General features: G+C 36.0%; 4 protein-coding genes across 4 annotated transcripts; 1 reads left to right on the top strand and 3 right to left on the bottom strand.

Moving 5' to 3' along the window:
• Positions 1–1027: 1027 nt before the first annotated feature.
• LOC114715321 (protein NUCLEAR FUSION DEFECTIVE 4-like) lies at positions 1028–5488 on the top strand. Its single transcript, XM_028900126.1, has 3 exons — positions 1028–1557; positions 3798–4732; positions 4834–5488. Exons 1-3 carry the CDS (start codon positions 1111–1113, stop codon positions 5309–5311), a joined length of 1860 nt encoding a protein of 619 aa, XP_028755959.1. The 5' UTR covers positions 1028–1110; the 3' UTR covers positions 5312–5488.
• A 785-nt stretch (positions 5489–6273) lies between these two features.
• Positions 6274–8015, bottom strand: LOC114715372 (glycogen synthase-like). Its single transcript, XM_028900215.1, is given in 6 exon segments — positions 6274–7164; positions 7167–7350; positions 7353–7615; positions 7618–7690; positions 7692–7792; positions 7795–8015. Coding segments are annotated over 6 exon segments (1521 nt in total). The 5' UTR covers positions 7901–8015; the 3' UTR covers positions 6274–6370.
• Positions 8016–8669: 654 nt separating this feature from the next.
• On the bottom strand, positions 8670–12046 carry LOC114715373 (probable serine/threonine-protein kinase PBL15). Its single transcript, XM_028900216.1, is given in 7 exon segments — positions 8670–9075; positions 9077–9186; positions 9189–9325; positions 9638–9761; positions 9895–10028; positions 10141–10276; positions 11342–12046. Coding segments are annotated over 7 exon segments (1263 nt in total). The 5' UTR covers positions 11768–12046; the 3' UTR covers positions 8670–8879.
• Positions 12047–15640: 3594 nt separating this feature from the next.
• LOC114715374 (SH3 domain-containing protein 2-like) lies at positions 15641–20747 on the bottom strand. The gene is made up of 11 exons (XM_028900217.1): positions 20648–20747; positions 20498–20561; positions 19985–20098; positions 19798–19867; positions 19570–19718; positions 18892–18993; positions 18613–18813; positions 17839–17901; positions 17519–17662; positions 16465–16539; positions 15641–16144 (listed from the first exon to the last, which is right to left on the bottom strand). The coding sequence occupies exons 2-11, from the start codon at positions 20555–20557 to the stop codon at positions 16019–16021; spliced, it is 1104 nt and encodes a 367-aa protein (XP_028756050.1). The 5' UTR covers positions 20558–20561; positions 20648–20747; the 3' UTR covers positions 15641–16018.
• Between the last annotated feature and the right edge of the window lie 600 nt (positions 20748–21347).

The raw sequence follows: 21347 nt of genomic DNA, 5'->3' as shown, positions 1-21347 counted from the left end.
TCTCTTAGCTTTTTTTGTTCAAAAAAAATTGCTCAGATAAGTGAATGTTACTGCAATTGCATGAAATAGACATTTTTGAATAGTTTTGTAGTCTTAGTGATATAAAAGCTCTCATATGAATAAACAGTTCAGGTTTGATTCATTTATAATCTCAGCATGTTAGTGCCTCCTCTTCTAATTAAAAAATACTACCTCCTGTCCTAAATATAAAAACTAATTGACTATTTGAGTAAATTAAGAAAATAAGTTAAGTTAGTTATTTATAATAAATAAGCGTTATCTTTCTTAAAATATCATTGTTAATTAATTTTATTGACTAGAATTACTATTATTAAAATGATTATATTGAAAAAAATAAATAAATATGAGAGATAAAATAGATTGAGGTTTTATATTTAGGATCAAAATAAAAATCAAATGAGATTTTATATTAAGGATTAGAGATACGAGTTTGATTAAAGAAGTGAGGAGTCATTTACTGGTAAAACTCTCAATTTATTTATTTTTTCACGTTTACTTGGCCACAAATAGTCTTAAAAGAAAAAGCAAACTGTATTTGATGTTGCTATGATATTAGGTTTTTGTTCTTTTTTTTTTTGGGGCAAAGTTTTGCGTAAAAATATGCGAATAATAGTAATAATTAAAAATTACTATGAATTGACCACGGAGAGTAATATGCAAATTTTACATGTTTTGACTTTTGGTTAAAGATTCATATGGTTGATTTTTCTTTTGACAATCAACACCGCCCAAATAATCGTTAAGATAAGAGCACAAAAAATAATTATTTTACAACAATAAATTAAAAAATTGAAAATAATTAAAGAAAGAAAGAAAGAAAGAAGAATTGAATTGGTTAATTAGATGGAGACACTCCATTTCTGATGACTGATGCAAGCCATACGTAGAGGAAGGAAGGAAGGAAACAAATGAACTAGAGCTATGAAACAGAATCGGCAGTTTTTTTTTATAAAAAAAATAAAAAAAGATTCGAGAGGGAGACGGTGAAATGTGAAGGCAGCTGAAACTGAAAGTGGGACACACTCGGAGGTGAGAGGTGGAAAGAGACGCCATCGTAGATTTGTAGTTTCCTTCCATAATCCTTTATAAATGAGGCCACGTAGAGACGCTGATCGACGCAGATTCACCTCTTCGTCGTCGTCGTCGTCGTCCTCCTCCTCCTCCTCGCCGCCGTATCCGCCGCAAGCGGTCCGATTCCGTCGCCTGGTTTTGAAACTCTGTCTGGCCATGGCCGGTCAATCTCGCAAGTGGATGTTGTTAGTGGCCACCATATGGATTCAGGCCTTCACCGGCACCAATTTCAATTTCGCGGCATACTCCTCCTTACTGAAATCCTCCCTCAATATCTCCCAGGTCCAGCTCAACTACCTCGCCACCGCCAGCGACATGGGCAAGGTCTTCGGCTGGTCCTCCGGTCTCGCCCTCTTGCATTTCCCGCTCTCCGTAGTCATGTTCATGGCCGCCTTCATGGGCTTCTTCGGTTATGGCCTCCAATGGCTTCTCCTTCGCAATCTCATTACCCTGCCGTATTCTCTGGTACTTATATCTATCCTCTTAATTAATCTTCTCAACCTTTCTATTTTTGTGCTCTTAAATCTTTCTTCTTCATAACTTTAGCTGCACAAAGAAGTTCTAGGAAACTTGATTCGCAAATCACAATCATGATTATTTATGTTTACAAGAAGGTGCTTTCTGCGTCTCAGTTTCTTACTGATTAATTTCAACTTCATTGGGCAATTTAAAGTACGTGAGTTTTCAAGAAATTTTAAGCCACCCTGGCACCTGCTCGGTTGCTTCTTCCATTTCTGCCTGAACAAAAGCGAAAACTGTTTCAGATTACTTGGTATTGATTCTATATTGCTATCTGGATTGTTGAGAAGAATAATAAATGACGGAGCTATATTGATTATGGTCTTCGATGGTGGCGACCCATAAGCGCAGCGAAAGGTAGACCCCATAAGCTGCGCTTCTACGGTCGACGCCTGATCAGGCGAATGCCCCCGATTTTCCTGCTCTCTTTTTGACCCATAAAAAATAAATACTATTCTTTTAGTAATATATATATATTTTTGGTCACGGTGATAATATCTCCTCTTCTAATTATAATACCTCATTTACATATTATAAATAAGGTCTTATAATTAAGACAGGAGGTAGTATATATGTTCACTTCTTCAAATGGTAAATCAGTAATGGAGAATAGGATCAAACATGGATGATACAGTTTTCCAGGTACACCATTCATTTTCAAACTGTATTTAGTGGTGTTCTTGAAAAAAATTAATATTTTTCTAAACAGATAAATCTTGAGTGGTGGCCCCAGCTCCCCGGGAATTTAGCCCCAGTTTTAGGATATTTCTTACGTATAATTTTGGACTCAATTGTAGCACACTACGTCTTTGTTTTACGGCCCTCGATCATTTCTTGACTTTTTCTGTTTAAAAATCCACGGTCCTCACTGTTTTAGCGGTCCGACGTAAGGGGAAAAAAGGGTTGAAATGAATAAAACTAGGCAGTGAGTTAATTAATTTGTTTTATAAGCGAGTTAATCAATTAAACGTACAGGAGATTTTTTTTTTTAATTAAAGGGGCAGTAATAACGGCACGAGATTATAAGTGAGATTTGCCACCAAGCTACAAAGCTAAAGCAAGACTTTAAACTCACTTCCAGCTTATTAACTTGTAAAGTTTAAAATACTTGACTCGATGGCAAAAACAAAACTTGATTCAATTTGATGATATAATATATTTTTTTGCCAACTACATAATATATAATATATATTTATATATATAAAGTATCCCCTTTTATATTATGCAGCAGAATTTCATATAGATGCCTCACGGACACATGAGATTTTGTTTGTAAGGTGATAATTATCTCGATTTCGTCCTTTATTATCTGTGTTCTGTGGTATTGTTTTAACAGGAAATGCTTTCGTATTCTAATTTTGGGGTCCCAGTAAAAATAGATTCGCCGCGAGTCTTCTTTCAAACTATGTTCGCTACAACGCACAATATCTGTCACTTTCTCTGTTTGTCACAAACTCACAATTGAAATGATATTTCTGTTTTAAACTGATACTTTTTATTTTTATTTTTTGGTGGGTGATACTTTTTAAATTTACGAGTGAAAATACGATTGCAACCCCGCCGTTAGAGCCATTGATGGATGATACCAAGTATGGGGGTCTTAATAGACTCGGATCCCTATATTTTTTACATTATTAAGCTGAAAGATACATTTTCAGAAATATATCAATAAATTTCTCCAAAGGGCATGTTCTGCTGCTTTGGGAGATCCGGTTGAAAACACCGAAGAAAATTAATCTGGTGCATTTGGAATCTGTCTCCTATATGAGAGCTTCAATTGCATGTGATGGTTGATTATGCTCTGTACACCATACTATGATCTGTGTTTTGGTGCCTAGCATGTGATCAGCTGATGTATTGTACTTTGCATCTTTCAGTTTGCTGTCAATACCCTTCTACCTATACTGAAAAGCTCTTCCGTTTGATGATTAATTAGCTACATTTCTTTTAAGTGGTTGCGATAAAATAATTCTCAAATTGGATTCACAGGAAAGAACCCATAATTGAAGGAATTTGTCCTTATCCCTCTGTGGTTTAAAAGTGTTTTCTATTAGATGGTGATTAGATCTGTAACTAGCGGCTAATTATCTCTTCAATAATTAACTCCCATTGAATTGTAATATGTACAAGAAAACTTTATCATAGCCGTTCATCAGATTAACAAACTTTCAATTTGCATATGGCAGGTGTTTCTTCTGTGTTTGTTATCCGGCTGTAGCATCTGCTGGTTCAACACAGTATGCTTTGTTCTCTGCATTAGGAATTTCCCAGCGAATCGATCACTTGCATTATCGCTCACTGTGAGTTTCAATGGAGTTAGTGCAGCACTCTACACGCTTGCTGCAAATTCCATAAATCCCTCGTCCAGTGAACTGTATCTGCTCTTGAATGCCCTTGTTCCTCTTATCACATCCTTTGTAGCATTAATCCCAATTCTTCGCCAGCCAGCTTTAGACCATCTTCCTCCGGATGCAGTTCACCGGGACTCATTGATCTTTCTGATATTGAACTTCTTAGCAATTTTCACTGGCCTCTATCTTCTTCTCTTTGGCTCATCTGTCTCTGATGCAACTATCGCACGTCGCTACTTCGCAGGAGCTATATTTCTCCTCGTCTTCCCATTATGTATTCCCGGTACTGTCTATGCTCGAGACTGGTTCCGCCATGCCATCCATTCTAGGTTTCGGATGGAACGCTCAGGCTTCATACTTGTTCATGTTGATGATCTTGAGCTTCACAAAGAACTCCTAACCCAGTCCAATAGCATTCATAGTCTCAACAATGATGACTCTGAAAGTCTGTTGTGCGATAATGGATCCATGCATGGAAGTCTTACTGCAAAAGATAGTGATGGGTGTTGTGAGAGGATGATTGACAGGGATCAGTTGACAGTGCTAGGTGAAGAGCACCCAGCTTCAGTGGTTGTACGTAGGTTGGACTTTTGGCTTTATTATATTGCATACTTCTGTGGAGGAACCATTGGTCTTGTCTACAGCAATAATATGGGACAGATTGCCCAATCTTTGGGCCTGACTTCAGATATATCTACCCTTGTCACTCTTTATTCATCATTCTCCTTCTTTGGCCGCTTGCTTTCAGCTGGACCAGACTATAGTCGTAGGTAAGGATTCTTATCAATCTATGATAATTTCTTTTTTAATTGTCTTGACTTCAAGCAAGTCTTTAGCAATTCTAACTACTGGTATTTTCTTTGCATTGCAGTAAATTTTACTTTGCAAGGACAGGGTGGCTAACTATTGGGCTTATACCAACCCCGGTTGCGTTTTTCTTGCTTGCCGCATCAGACAGTGCTGTAGCACTTAAAACAGGAACAGCACTGATTGGGTTGAGTTCTGGGTTCATTTTTGCAGCAGCCGTGTCAGTTACTTCTGAGCTATTTGGGCCGAATAGTGTGAGCGTCAACCACAATATCCTCATAACAAATATCCCAATTGGATCTCTTCTCTATGGTTTCCTTGCCGCAGTTGTTTATGATGCCAATGCACATCATCCAACAAACTCAACAGTATCTGACATAGCAGTGTGCATGGGAAGGCAGTGTTATTTCTGGACATTTGTGTGGTGGGCATGTATATCTATCATCGGACTAGCTTCTAGTGTGTTACTATTCATGAGAACCAAGCATGCATATGATACTTTTGAAAACAAACGCATCTCAACACAACCAATTGTGTTTTAAGTTTGTGGTTCTGAATTAAGATACATAAAGATCATGAGGTGATTTACTTTGGCTTCATTTGGACATATGCAGAAGCTAGGAGTTGTACAGGGTTTTCTTGATTTTAGATATGTATACAAAGCCAAAGAGGCAGAGATAAATCAGGGTTGAGTGTAGAGGAGATTTAGATTCAGTAGCAAAAAAGAGCAGGATTACAGATTAGATGCATGAGGATTGAGGAAATATTCATTAATTTCTAGTGACATCTGGAGCTTCACGAAGGTTAATCATTTTTGTAGGCGTGATTTGGACTTTCCGACTGAGTTTTGTAGATTATTTCTCTTTGGACATGGTTTTATCTGTGCTCTTATAATTCAGCTGGGGAAGGCAAAAGCAAGGGCTCCGAGTGCTCAACAGCTCAAGGCTCTTGGGCAGGGCTGCTCTGCCCGGGTGACTTCTGATCAGTTCTGTACTTTACGATGCCTGTCATTTGAAATGTAGCGGTAGTTGCCAAACCTTTCCCTTTGTTTCTTTTCCTCTCAGGAAAGAAAATTTATCATTGATAATTTATTTTATTTTATTTTTAATATGATAACCCTTAGCATTTTTTGGGAGATACAATAGACAAATTCCGTATGACTAGTAATATTAAATGACAGTCCAACACTTCTTTTGTTGTCATTTCTCAATTCTGTTAGTAACAATTCATCGGTCATCATTGCTCTGCTAGTCTGGACACAGACTCACCGATGAACCATTAGCAGAATGTGAATGATTTGTGAGCTCTGAATTTGATCACATTCGTTGGGTCCATGTCCTGTGGCGTGGTTTTTATTTAGTCATCATCAATTGGTACGGTTTAAGCAAGAAATACGCTCACAGCAGCATGCTCTCCATGTAATATAGATGTACGCACAAATCTGCCCTCTCCTATGATCACGCTTACAATCTTCTGGATGTGATATAAAATTTTATTGATTGGATTAACATATGGAATCGATATAACAATTGTGGTATTCAATCATGAAGAAAAATCGAAAAAAAGAAGAAAGAATGGAGTATCTATAACCTAAGCCTTCTTCACGGATAGGCGCAAAATGCATCATCTTTTATACATAGGAACAGCCTCTCGTATGCCAATGCCATCTTTGTCGCCGTGAACATGGAAGTTGCATATTCACGACATGCCTTTCCCCTTCTTGCTAGCCTCTCTGGACCTTCCTTCACCACAGCTTCAAGTGACTCCAACAATGAGTCCACATTTGGAGAGAACATAAAGCCAAACTCATCATTAACAACCACACTACCTTTGATGCTCGGAAATCTTGATGCCAAAAGGGGCTTCCCACTCATCATTGCCTCCATTAGAGTAAGATCAAGTCCTTGTGGCCTAAGCGTGGGATTCACAAAAATGTCTACAGCATTATAGAACGCCCTTAACATGGACGGGCTCATAGATCCTAGAACAAGAACTTGGCCTCCTAAATCCTTGTACCGATTCTCCCATGGTCCTGAACCAGCAACAATCAAGTACACATTGGGGTGCTTGGTTATTAGCTTGGAGTATGCTTCGTGAAGCAGAGGATGTCCTTTGTCCTTCACCAATCTTCCAGCCACACCAAGTACTAAACCTGCATTACTAGGAATGCCAATTTTGGCTCTGAATTCCTTCCCCAATTCTGCATCTTCCCTGAAGTCACCATCATCAACTCCATTTAGTATCACATGGACTCTTCTGCTGGGAATCTGATAAACATCCCTTAACATCTCACCACAGCTATCACTAATGGCTACATGATGTGCATAATTGTGGAAGAATCTTATCTCGTTCAGAACTTTAGGGACAACCCCCTGTAAGGTTTCCGTGAAAGCAGGGATGTTGGCTCACCAGGCCTCCTAGCCAAGTCCTGAAATATATTAGATTGCAGGCTCTCCAAGGCTATGCCATGCCATGAAACGGCAAGATTTGAAACGTTGCGAGCAAGCCAGTGAGGAAGTGCTACACTTTCTGAGTGAACAACATCAAATGGTTCTTTTTCGTTTTCTTCCTGAAATTGTTCCCAAGTTCCCAAGCTTTATTGTATCTCCACCTTCCTGGTTCACCCTCATGGCAATGAATCTGAGGTGAAGAAGGTGCGCCTGCTTGGTGATTTTCCGATGAGATTGAAGTGCCTTCATCTTGGGGAGAGGTAAAAACATGAACTTGATGGCCTCGACTAGCTAAGGCTGTATGAAGAGTGTAAGCGTGGCGCTCCATGCCACCTGGGGTGGTGCCAATAGGCCATTTCCGAGAGAACACAGCGATTTTCAGAGTCCTTTGTGGGGCTGGTCTTGGAAGAATTGCAGGCGGTTCCATGAGAACTCAGCTAAGCGAAGATCACCAGACCAGGCTTGGCATGCTTGGCGAAGACCAGGGCTTGGCATGCTTGGCGAAGGTGGTGCATATGGAGGTGGTGGTGGGGGTATGGAGGAGGAACAAAACAGGTATGGTGAAGAGACAATGAAAAACAGAGTAGTGCAGAGGCTGTATTGAAAGGAAGATGAGGGTTTTCTGAATTTGTTGTTTAATGCCATTTCTTCTTCTTCAGGGGATTCGGAAATTATTGGCATGAGTGGTGTTTAATTGACGTTGGATTTTGCATTCTGATGGTATCTACACTGAAAATGATGAGAAAATGGGGGAAGACCAAAAGAAGAAAAATGTGAAGAAATTGGGGGAGGAGGTATGCACGCACTAAAGCAAGTGGGTTGGGTTTGAGTTTTTTGAAAGTGCGTTTCTCACGCCTGCTTTGAGGGGAGAAAAGGTGGGTATCATTTATTATTTTTAAGTTAAATGATATGTAAATAGTTAAAGTCAGTCAGCATTGTCACTCAACAAACTCCTTTAAGAAACCATGCGAAAACTAGAATCATAGAAGTCAACTAAAGTGGTTCGTGCATGAACACAAACATTGACCTGGAGAACCAATAGGATTATTGTCAAGCGAAGTTAGGTTTTATTGGGTGGCTTTGCAATACCTCTAAGAAAGTTTAAAAATTGATCAGTTTTGGTTTGATTACTTTTGGAATATGGAAATGGATAATTTAACCATGACTATATGACTACTACGAAGTGAGCTTCCTTTTCTTTTTTTTTTTCCCGTTTTCTGTGGAAAGATTTTAATTGTCACAGGTCTAAAAAATGCAACCGAACTTATTAAAAAAGAAAGAGTCATCGTAGGATACCATTGTTTCCTCATCATGAAGAGGTAGATTCAAATATTTTCATAGAACAATAGCAGCCCGACAATTCAAGAGCTTGCCCTGATATAAGGCTTAATGGAAGGCTTTGAAATTCAAAGTTAGCTTATTCTTGAGCTTGAGCTGAGATAAGAAGTTCTACTTAAACGTTGAGTAGAATACTTTCATTTGATCATGATTTAACAGAGCTCTCAGCTCTGAAGCAAGATTTTATAGTACACTCTATAGCATATAGATAGATATATACACACACTGCATATACTGTTTTATACATGTATAGCTGACCATACCACAAGTTGTACTCACACTTCAACTAGATCTCTCTCCTTTTTTTAATGAATTGGCAGATTCAAGTTTTTTTGCTTGCAACTACAGGAGAGGGCTTCCTGTGGTTTGCACCAACTCTGATATCAATTTTGATCTTATCAGAAGCTCCATTTCTAGATTTTGCTGAAGCAGGCCAGTGTCCACACGTAATAGCCATGTCCTTGAACTGCTGCAAGTTTTCAAGAATTTCAACTATGGTTGGCATCCTTGGCCTGTCTTGGATTCAGACTTATGGATTGAAGTGCCAAACGAGCCATCTCCTTTGCGCCCTTCACAGAGTACTGCCCTGCAAGCCTTGGATCCATAATATACCTCAACTTCCTAGAACTATACTCAGATAGGGTCTTGACCAATCCACAAGGCTCTGCTCAGTCTTTGGTCTTGTCTTCTCCATTGCTCTCCTTCCTGTGAGTAGTTCTAGCAGCACCACCCCAAAGCTATAGACATCGCTTTTTGTGGTTAAGTGACCTGAAAACCATTCATAACTTGCTTTAGAAATTGGATAAACTATGCCCATTTGATAGTAATGATTGTTAATTGCTGGCCTGTAGGAAGCAATTGAAAACTTTGATCTTTTAACTTTGTTTTAATATGAAAAAATGGCATTTGATCTTTTAACTTGTTTTAATATGAAAAAAGGGCATTTGATCTTTTATAATATGAAAAAATGGCATTTGATGGATATAATGAAAAAGTAAAATATGATACAAATTAAAAATTGATAACTAAATTGAAATAAGGGGGAAAAAAAAACGGTTTGAAACCTGTTTGATTAATTACCGGTAGAGATGTATTCAGGGGCTGCATATCCATAAGTACCCATGACTCTGGTTGTGACGTGAGATTTAGATCCCTCTGGCCCCATTTTTGCTAATCCAAAATCTGACAACTTTGCTGTGAAGTCCTGGATAAAACAATATCCAGATGAAGATCTTGAGGGATTTGAGATTGGCATGTGAGAAAGCTTTTGCTACCATGTTAAATAATCTAAACGGAATAACAAGAGGAAAAGAACGTCATGATGTATAATTACGCACAGAATCAAGCAAGACATTGGAAGTTTTGAAGTCCCTGTAAATAACTGGATTCTCTGCCCCATGCAAGAAGGAAAGGCCTTTAGCGGCACCGATTGCAATTTTCAATCTAGTTGCCCAAGGCAGTGATGATATCCCTGAAACCACAAAAAGGTGGCTTAGCTAGGCAACTGAAAGAGAAGAGGCTCTGTGAAGAGTGTCCGTCTGTCTGTATCAGATGAAAATGAAGAAGGTGAAAAAGAGGCATACTTCTGAACAAGTGATTCTCTAAGCTTCCTCTTGGCATGAACTCGTAGACAAGGAGCCGTTCTTCTTCCTCACAACAATATCCTATCAACTTCACTAAGTTTGGGTGCCTTAGCTGACCAAGAAATACTACTTCTGCCTGCGTCCCAAATTATTCATTAGTTGACCAATATATGCTCTTGCGGTAACAACTAATAAATAACAACACTACATTAACCAAAGGGGAAAAACCTCACGACCAAAAAATCTACAAGCCACAATACTTTATTTGTATGGATTAAAATCGAAGTAAATGACGTTTTTTTTTTTTTTGAAAAAATGGAGCCCACTTGTATTGGACCAAAAGAAAATTTTCCCTCTCTTATTTTATCATGATTCGATGCTTATTGTAATAGGTTTATGACTAGCACCAGTTCAGTGAAACAATGAAAGGAAATGTGAAGAGCAAGACTGACCGCTAAATAGTTTCCCTTTTTGTTATTTATAATCTTTTTTTTTTACCAAGATTTTTGAATCAACATTATAAAAAAAAAAAAAAAGAAGAAGACTTACTGACTGAATCTAAAATTTAAAAAATGTGACCACTAAATACACTTAAGCATTCCGTTGAACCGAAAAAAAAAAGAAAAGAATAACTTTTATATCCTTTTCGTAAAAGTTTGACTTAGTCGGAAAAGGACACACAACCACGTAATGAATTAATTAATTAATTAATATCAGAAAACTTTAAATGTAAAGTACAACCAAAAAGTTTATGAATATAATTTCCATCCAGGTCCCAAAAAAAAAAAGATTATACTTTCCACCCACCCGACTTAGTATGCTTTCCCATCTTGAAAATTTTCAACTTATTAATGTAAGAAATTCAGAAAATTTAACGCAAATAAAACCATCCCATCTGTTGACTTTTATATTCAAAGCGCAACCGAAAGAGGAGTCTCAAATAAAACTCCAGATTTTTTTTAAAGAAAAATGCTACTCCTCGAATTCTAAATATAAGACTCTTTTTATAATATAATTTATATTAAAAAAAGAGTTTTATATTTAGAATCGGAAAGTATTTGACTATACTAAAAACCCATAATCATATTCTTTGAGCTCAAAAAAAAACCCATAATCATTTTTAAAAAAAGGTGGAAGAAAGCAGGCGATGATCCAGTAATGAGCATCGAATTTTGTGTCATCGAAACGCATGCATACTCACAAGCCATTCACGATGTCCTTGCAAGCCTTCGATGTCGAGAAGTTTGACGGCGACGGGCTGAGCCTTCAAGCCCTGCCGGAAATGATCATCGATGTAGCCCTTGTGCACAGTCCCGAACCCTCCTTCTCCCAACAAGAAATTGCTCGAGAAATTCTGCGTTATGGCTCGCAGCTCGCTCAGCTGAAAATCGAGCAGATCCGACCCGAACGACAGCGCCAGATCCTCGTTGATTCTCATCGACGACGACTGGCTCAGATCAGAGAACGACAGCCTCCGGAACGACGGCATCGAAGCGACATCCTTGGACAAATCCGACCGTGAAGTCGGCTTGCATCGACTGAAGTTGCCGAGCTTGGTTTGTTTCTCAGTGGAGCAGCAGTTTGCAGTGAGTGGCCTCCATGGCTTCGACTTGGATGGCTGCTTCATTGTAGAAGAAGAAGGTCTGGTGAACAAGTGAAGTTGCTGATGATTGGATATATAGTAAATAAGAAAGAAGCCTGGAAGACCAGAAACCTTAATTTATTTGCAAGAGGGAAGACATTCTTTCTTCAACTGCTCTAACCACTCTGTATAATTAATACAATTTAGGGTTTCTGGTGTGATCATCATCTTCATCATAATCACCAACAGATTTAGGTTATTTAATTTGGAGTCTGGATTGTGTCTTCATGCGGAATGCATTCCACATCTTCGATTCGTTACCATTTTTTTTTTTTTGGGGTTGTAGCAAACGCTTGATTCGTGTCAGCATTTGATTTGCTGGTGTTTTTCTTGCGTTGGACTTTGAAGGATTAATTAATGCAGAAAACATACGTACTAATGATACTTTGGAGTAAATTTAATGATTAATATTAGTTCGCACATGTAAGAGTTTATCCCTAAAGCTATCTTGCAATAATCAAACTTAAAAAAACAACGATTTCATAGAGTAAATTGAGAATTTGTTTTTTGTTTTTTACTACTGTCACGGTTATTTACCATATTAAATTTCCTTTTAAAATAGTCCTGTTAGTACTATGGTTTTTCCTGTCTAGTAGAAAATCATAAAATCAATTAAATATTAAGATTAAGGTATTGAATATATCAAGAAAATAAGATTAAAATATTAAATATACTAAAAATAAGATAAAAACACTGGATTCATTCAAAAAAGACAAGATCAGGATGCTGATATGCTTTTACCCAAATATAAATGCGCTAAGTCACAGTGTCCAATTATCTTAATATCTCCCGACTGTTCTTAGAAATAACCTTTTGATCCCAATATAAAGAATTGTCCTATATATATATACTACGTCCGTCCTAATTATAAAAGCTAGTCGGCTAATTTGATAAGATTAAAAAAAAGTAAGTTAGTTATTTGCAATAAATAGGTGGTATCTTTTCTAAAATATCCTTACTAATCAAGTGTATTGGCTAAAACTACTATTGTTAGAAGGACCACCTTGAGAAAAAATATATAAATATGAAAGACAAAGTGGATTTGAGGTGTTATATTTAGAATCAAAATAAAAATTAAATAAGATCTTATATTAAGGACCAGAGGTAATATATTTATTTTAAAGAATATAGACATAAGATGTTATGCTTAATGGAAAGGTAAACACATAATGAATTAATATTACATTTTATTCTAGTGTAATAAATCTACCATAGAGCAAAAGTAGTGATTAGCTAACATGAGCATATTGGATATTACTGGTTTACAAAATGACTTACGCTTAATCTTACGCAGTCATTATGCTTTATATATATATATATATATATATATATAAAATACTCCTCCGGTCCTTAATATAGGACCCAATTCTTGAGTTGGTTTTGGTTCTAAATATAAGATCCATTTCTCATGTTTATCAATTTTCTCTAAATTACCCCTATGGATACTCTATCAACCATAATCAAGTAGAAGAGGGAGAGGGGTATTAAGAAAGATGATTATGGTGTTTTAGGAAAAATGTGTCACTTTTCTTATAATTAACTAACTTACCTAACTTCTTTAATCTAATCAATTAGTTAAATGGGTCTTATATTAAGGATCGGAGGAGTACACTTGAATTGAACGCTGAGAATTGTATCCAATCCATAAGACATTTTGGTCATAATTAACAGTACTCATTAATGACAAAATATGAGTTTATTAGTGACAAATAATGAAGAAGAAAGTGTAATATCTATGGCTGTTGATTTGGTAACCTAAGAAACGTAGAACATAAACATTAGAGTGAGTGACGAAGGAGATGATAGCATCAACTTCTGTCTTTATATGCTGATAATATAATATAACAAATTAAATTACATTAATAATAATAAACATGATCAAGAGGGAGTTGTTACTAGTTTAAGTGCTGGACGGTTTTCATATTAAATCAATATTTTTTTTTTAAAAAAAAACCTTTATGGATGAAGTAAATAAATGACAGTGCTCCCTTTTCCTGCTCCATCACTGCTAATCTTTTTTTTTTTTGGCCAAAATCACTACTAATCATAATGGGGAAAAGATGATTGCGTATCCCTTTACTCTAATTACTATTTTTTTCACAAAATTAAAGTAATTTTTTTAGTGACGCGCACGCACACATAAGTGTTAGTGGAGAAGTGGGTTTGTTAGTTTTATTAATGTAAAATTATATATCCAGTTACAGGAAAATCCAAGGAGCTAAGTTAGTGGTTGTTTGACTGATATATATGGCAAATGATTTAGTTTAGAGAAAATAATGATTTAATATCATATTAATGAAAATTATCATGGGTCGAAAATGTTGGAAGATGATTAAACAGTGATTGAATCCCACCCCGACAAGGCTGAAGATCAAACTAAGCGTTTCCTTTGATCTTAATTACTGTTTATTTTGGTGGAGTGAGTGACGAAATGTTGGTTAATTTGTGCAGTTAGTAAAAAACGTGGAGTGATTTAAAAGTCAGTTCATATTTATTTTACCTTTATCCATTTTGCAATATTCATATAATCACGTAGCAATAATACACTCTTTTTTTCCATACTTCAGAAATTCGGATGTGTTAGGTCATGAGAGCTCACATTGATAGTAGGATTTAAATTCTAGACTTTGTTTGGATGATCAAAACCATGGTTTTAGAAGTGCTTTTACAGTATCCGAAGCATATTGGAAGAGATTGTCTCGATTTATGGAAAGTGCTTCTGAAAAGTGATTTTAAAGGTATCCAACACTTTTGTAGTTATGAGCAGGCTTTTTACCAGCAGGCTTCTTACCGACTGGACCGACAACACTCTTAACAATTAATAAATATTATTCTAATGGAAAGGATTATTGGTTTAAATCAAGATATGGGGTTCAAGTTCTAGTGCAGGTAGAAATGGCTTTGATGGAACTATCCTTAATAATACATAAATCTAACCTAACGGTAGACTAGTGCTGAACATAAATAAATAAATGCGCTTCCAGATATTTTTAATTCAACCATTTAAATAACGGTCAAATCTCTTTCTTCTTGAGTATTCGTGAAAAAAATGGTAACTACTAATTATTCAGAAATTTTTTCCTCGCAAAAGTATCTCGCATTAAAGACCCAATATTAATCCTATAAGACCCAATATTTTGTCTCTAATTATGCATTCCAAGATAATCCTTCTAATAATGATAGTAACAAACTTAATTAGCAATATTAGAATGACAACATTATTTAAAATAACCACTTAACTTACTTCCTTAATCTCCTCAATAAGTCAATTGGCTTATTTAGGACCGGAGAGTAACATATACAATATACCCTAATTGTTAAAAAACAAATTAGTCATTAAAAAAAAAATTAACATTTTCAATGACCCAAAAACATTACTTATTACTTAGTAATAAAACTAGTTGACTCATTTAAGTAAATTAAAAAAATTAGTGAAGTTAATTATTTATAATAAATAAATATTATCTTTTCTAAAATATTCTTGTTAATTATATACTTCTCCGATCCTAAATATAAAACCCTTATACTAGTATATATAAGGGTCCTAAACGTGTATAAGAGTCTTACATTTAAAACCAGAGGCGTATATTAGCTAGAACTATTATTTCATAAATCTTTTAACATGTACAATCACGACAAAGAATATCTTGAGAACAATGTATAAATATGAGAGAAAAAAAATTAGAATATTATATTTAAAATCAAATTGAATATCAAACTAGTTCTTATATTAAAAACAAAAAATAATATTTTTTAATACTTTCAGGATAATATTAAACTATAAAAGAAAACTGCAACTCCCTGTTGATCCAGATCTTAGTTTGTCCTAGAAAGACTTGAGCAATCATCTAGCTAATGTCATAGAAAGTCTCATACTTCCTTTGATAAAATAATGTAATTCCACACAACTTCATAAATTCGGAAAAACGAAACTACGTACAATCGTATGGGAAAAAAGCGAAATTACAAATTTATCCACCTTGTTAAGATTCTGCTAACGTGGAAAATTAAAACTCTTTACAAGGATGCCGTAGGATCTAAGCACACTCATCAATTACAGGTTGATCTACCGCTATAAACTGCTATGTATATAATCATATAATAAAAAACAATTCATGCTTGCTTACACAACATACTGCAGAGAACCAACTCATTCGCAGGAAGAGACCTATTTGATAAGAGTTAGAATATACAGCTTTTTGCTTTTGCAGAGACTAAACAAAGATGATGAAGGGATCACGACGTTGATGTTATTTCCATTGCCATGCTCGCTGGAATTTTGTCCTCTCTCTCCACATATGCAGAGGGAAACCATCCAGCATTGCCTTTGCATATTCCTTCAGACCATCCATGGGGAGATACCTAAAAACGTAAAAATAGATGTGAGAGAGAGAGAGAGAGAGAGAGATTAAATGAACGATACAGCTATTAGCAGGTTGCACAATACCCACAGTGTAAGAATATTGGAAGCGTTTCAATGAAGCGTTTCAATGAAAGATAAAAGCATGGCTAGCAATTTCATGGTACCAACGAAACGATATTAATGAAGTGGGGAACTTCATCCTATCTAGATGACACAAGTGGCATCCAATTTACAATTTATTTACTGTAATTCCCAGACAGAAAGTTCGAGCTAACGATTATCTAGGCATATAAAAGTTGGCATGTTCTTCAGAAAATACCTGCCGGACTACGACATAATCATCAACTGATAAACTTAGCTCCCCCTCAGCTTGAGCATCAAATGGGTGTACCACCTGTAAGACAAATGATAAGAAAGAATAATCAGTTAGTAATATAATGGATTTACAGCTTAAGTGAAACGAATGATTGCGCTGCATTGCGTTCTAACAGATTTTAGACTAAATTAATGGAACGTCCAGAACCAAATCATTACAAAAATCTTGAGCTGTTAGGAGAGAACATGAGAATAGATTTATCTCTAATACACACAGGAAACAAGCCTACGAAGCTTTATGCTATGGTAACTTCAATTAGGAATGAAATTGTCAATGATCAAACTCTTGACTCCTTGCTTCTTAACTTTTGAAATCATGTCAATTGTCAATAAACATCAAGCACAAAACTTTTGACCCTTTAAAAAGGCCCAAATTTTGATTTTCTTAATATCAAGAACACTGTAATATGCCGTCGTGCAGAATCCCTTTGGAAATAAAATTTGGACAAAACACAGCTCTATCAACTAGAATTGAATTTAGTTAGGAATGAAGGTGACAAGCACTAAACTCTATACTGCCTGATCATGAAGGATTTTTACCATCAAAACAACTAAATCATCCTGAAAGCTATAGTTAGGAATTAGGAGAAAACCAAGGATTTGATACCATGTCGATGCGATAAATTTCTTATTGAATTCACCATTCAACCTTATGCGCTGTAGCCTTTTTATCCTTAAGTATACTAAAATTTGATGAATATAAGAGGAATTGGAGGGAGAAAGCAGGAATTTCTAGATTTAATATAACAGAACATCAATGATCATGTTTCAAAAAAGTAAATAAATACACAAATAGATAATAATAGTCAACACGGGAAGAAAGATAGAAGATCCAGATGTAATGTCTTTCGTGACAGGTCCAATTCCAATAATTAGTGTATGCTTCTTCTAGAGCAATACTCAACTGCATCAACGTGCTATTATATCAGATGTAATGAAGTAGCTCTTAGGACAAAATTAGTCATCACAGGAATCCACAGCAAATTTACATGACTTGCCTTAGCAAAGTAATAGATTCCCCTTGGATCATTGCTTCGATGATCAAAACCATTTACGTTAGCATTCTCAGATACAGGTTGATTATATCCATCTCTTGGCACTGTACTGGCAGGAGACTCTTTTGATTGCTTCTCCAGAATCATCTAATTCCAATAACATGCAATAGAAGCATTACATGCCATGAGATTTACCAAAACAGGGGAAAATGTCTAGAATAATAGCAATGCCATTCTTTTGGGAGCCTATATTTAGAATACGCATGAGAAGGAAATACTTATAAATCAACAAAGGTAAATAGCAAAGGTGAATGGTAGCAAACCTCAGAATATAGTTTCTCTAAAATAACAAGGGCATGCTCATGATAAGCTCTCTCAGCATCCACCTGTCATAAAGAGGAATAAAAGGATAAGGGAAACACTTCAAGGGGATGGAGAAGAGGCAACAACATTTAGTTTGAGGCTCAAAAACCACACACCACATTGCTAGAAAAATCAAGCAACAAAGAAGCAAGTACCCAATCAAGCAAACTTCAGATGAGATGTACCTAATGTCACAGAAAAATAATCAGAACCATAGTTCACGTGGATTTAATCAAAGTCTTTCACCCATAGTGCTAGAATTCAAGCACTATCATGTCAAAGAATCTAATTTTCACCCATCAATCAAGCAACCAAATCTTTGGATGGAAGAATCTGAACGGATCATGATTTATATTGTATCCTCTAAACCCTCACTGCTACATGGAACAAGTGACAATGAATCCATCACATTTTATTGGTTGCGTAAAGCATCTGGACCCCAAAAACAGGTTGGACAAAGCAGATAGCAGCATAATGGGGAAATTACATGTATTGGACAAAACAAGTCAACCCACAATTTACAGTAAATTTTCTTTCATGATCAGAAAAAGTTCATATCTTCCAGATTTCTAAAGCTAGAATCCATGCATTTATCTATTCAAAATGAGATTAAAAAGAAAAAGAAAAGAGCTATGAGGTTCCGTAATTAGCACCAGTCAGGCACGTAAGGTGAAACCTGCAGCACGATAAGAAGGCGCATTATATCATGTTCACCAGAATCAGTAACGCAATACCATTGTATGAAGGCTCTTGAGAGTTATCTGTTGTTGTTCATCTTCAACTGACACCATGGCAGCAGTTGCTTCTCTACCAAGCGCCACCAAGGCTGATTTAAGTTCTTTCAACCTTGCCTCTGCATTTTGAAGCTTCATGGAGTTCTCTGCAGAAACAGAAGAATCCCTCAACTTTGATCGACGCCTCAAAACTTCAGCAGCCTGACGAGAAGATATCTAACATAAATACTATGCATTTCACACCACCTTATGCATGAAGACACACCAGTAAGTTTTTACCTGAGCTTCCACCTCCTGAAAAAGTTTGTCGTAGCGATAAGTGAGGTGGCGTGCATCATCTAAAGGAGCTCCTGTGATTTGTGCCCGTAATGGCTCAGAGACCTAGACAAAAAATCTGAATAAGAATTAGGAGAGCAATGAAAACTTCACTAAGGAGAGGATGAGGGTAGTAAAAAACATATCTGCAAGAGACTTGAAATATGACAATTCCATCCAAGTAGACTAAACTGTTTTGATAATATAGGTTATAGACATGCCCAAGTACAAACCTATACAAATGTCAACAATGGTGACCAAGCAACGTCTAGTTCATTGGAAAGAGCAAGAACATTAACCCACATATCTGACCATGAACTTATAAAATTTGCGTTCAGTTGTCCAAGCCTCCTTTCTCCCAAAAAAAAAAAAAAAAGAAGACTTGAAATTCTTTTCCGAGAAGAATTTTCAGTTTCCCTTCAAGTAAGGAGCACTAGAAGGCTGACATAAATAACATGTGAAACCTTTCTCTTAGATTGCCCTTACAGAAAGTAAACTTTTAAGGCTCCCTGTGCTTATCATAGTAACAAATAATTCTAGTTGAGCAATAAGCAAATCAGATAGCCTATTTTTCTACCAGAGGACATCAAATATGTCTGTATCATATAGAAAAGTACCAAAGAAATTTTCACTGAGGAATACCTGATGACTGTAGATTCCAAGCAAAGTCTCCCTTTCATTTTCCATTAAATCGTATGAGTTACCCATGTGAAAGGAAGCCCTTGCAAGAGGATATTTACTGCTTTCATGCTCTGTCCCATACTTACAACAGTCTTTAGCCAACTTCCTTACTGATGTATACAAGGCAATATATCAATTATCATCTTTTACAAGGAAATCAACTTAACAGAGGAAAAAAACTCAAGTCACCTATCTCCATCTGCTTTAAACTAACAGAGTTTAAACCCTCAATACCACGAACAATATGCCGCTGAAAATTCTGTGAACAAGACACTAATTAAACACTCGGCCAGGTAGAGTATTAAAATTGGTCACCGAATTAAGACCACAAATGAAAGGAGATGAAAAACGAGATTAATGTAAAATACCATCATACCTTGGCTGCTTTTGTAGAATTGTATAATTTTCGCAGTTGTTGGTGACATTGAACTTCTGATTCATCCGTTATTAGGGGTTCATTGCTAATTTGGCCTAATTGTCTAAGTATAGCCTGCAAAACAGTAACATTATGATCTCCCAGAATCATAGAAGACAAAAGTCAAACAAGTGAAATCAATCTTTATTTAAAAAAAAAAAAACCAGTAAAGTAAAATATGATGAACTAATTTTGCACCAATTTTTCCTAAAGAAACCTACTTCATCAGTTCAAGCCGAAGTGAATATAAGCCTTATACAAACTCCCCATATAATTTTAAAAAAAAAAACGAATTGTCCCGTTTTACAAAAGAAAATTAAACAGAATACTTCACAGTACCACCACAAAAAAAGCATAATATCAACAAGAAGGTGGACCATAGGCGTCTCCACTTAATCTGGAATCATCCTACAACAAATTCACTTCTTCACAAAGACCATGAATTTTAAGAACTACTGGAAGAGAGAAAATCACCTGCTGCTGCTTGGCAACTTGCTCCCTTAACTTGCTAGCTTGCTTTCTTATAGCATCCATTCACCTTTTCGATTAAAAACAGCAACTTTCTAACTGTTAAAACAGAAAACGATGGAAGAAAGAAAGATATCATTGGCGAAAGGGGATTACCTTGATCTTTCACTAAGAAGGGATTGCAAAAAGGAAAGCTGGGAGGAGAGGGAACAGAAGAGAAGAGGAAATAAGAGAGGCCTGAGGGAGAACTGTAGAGAATATAAAGGTTGGGTTAGGACTATGAAAAGTGGCGTCTTTATGAGAGAATATGACGGGAAAAGCGTCTTTCTAATGGCTTCCACCGGACACGCGCTTGACTGACGGACTTGATTGCAACGCTTGCGAATTTGACAGGATATTCTATTATTGATGATCGCTCAAAATTTTTCCGCCAAAAACCTGCAATTTGTGAAATTACATATAACATTCTTTTAATAATACTTAATTCTCTTAAATGAGTTGTAAAAATATAACATATTCTCATTTTTTTTTCCAAAATTGATAAGTGATTTAAATTATAACTGTTATGTTTAATATGATAATAAAATTGATTAAATATATATTACAGTTGATTTGGAATTTTGTATTTGATGTAGTTTTTTTTTTATTTCATCTATTTTTGTTGCGCGCACACAAACCCACAAATACACTCATTTATACTGAAATACTGAATCAATATTCAATAGACGTAATTTAATCTCAAACTTTCTTCCTGCTCTTCCTGTGCATTTTCTTTGGTTTTCTCTCACACTAATCTGGGTCTAATCTTACAAATTAAAATGATTAAATAAACCAAATATGACAGAGCCAACTAAGG

The sequence above is a fragment of the Neltuma alba genome, unplaced genomic scaffold (assembly GCF_004799145.2).
Source record: "Neltuma alba isolate B1F8T4 unplaced genomic scaffold, ASM479914v2 tig00011587_pilon, whole genome shotgun sequence".
NCBI lineage: Eukaryota > Viridiplantae > Streptophyta > Magnoliopsida > Fabales > Fabaceae > Neltuma > Neltuma alba.
The sequence above is the reverse complement of the archived record's forward strand: the minus strand, read 5'-3'. Positions and strand labels throughout refer to the sequence as shown.

Excerpts from the sequence above, each read along its gene's own strand:
- LOC114715321 (XM_028900126.1), top strand. The coding sequence starts at position 1,111 with ATGAGGCCACGTAGAGACGCTGATCGACGCAGATTCACCTCTTCGTCG. Across the intron at positions 1,558-3,797 it reads TTACCCTGCCGTATTCTCTG|GTGTTTCTTCTGTGTTTGTT; the intron begins GTACTTATATCT and ends TGCATATGGCAG. Across the intron at positions 4,733-4,833 it reads GGACCAGACTATAGTCGTAG|TAAATTTTACTTTGCAAGGA; the intron begins GTAAGGATTCTT and ends TTTGCATTGCAG.
- LOC114715374 (XM_028900217.1), bottom strand. The coding sequence starts at position 20,557 with ATGGATGCTATAAGAAAGCAAGCTAGCAAGTTAAGGGAGCAAGTTGCC. Across the intron at positions 19,719-19,797 it reads TTTAAAGCAGATGGAGATAG|TAAGGAAGTTGGCTAAAGAC; the intron begins GTGACTTGAGTT and ends TGTATACATCAG. Across the intron at positions 16,540-17,518 it reads GAATCTATTACTTTGCTAAG|GTGGTACACCCATTTGATGC; the intron begins GCAAGTCATGTA and ends TTTGTCTTACAG.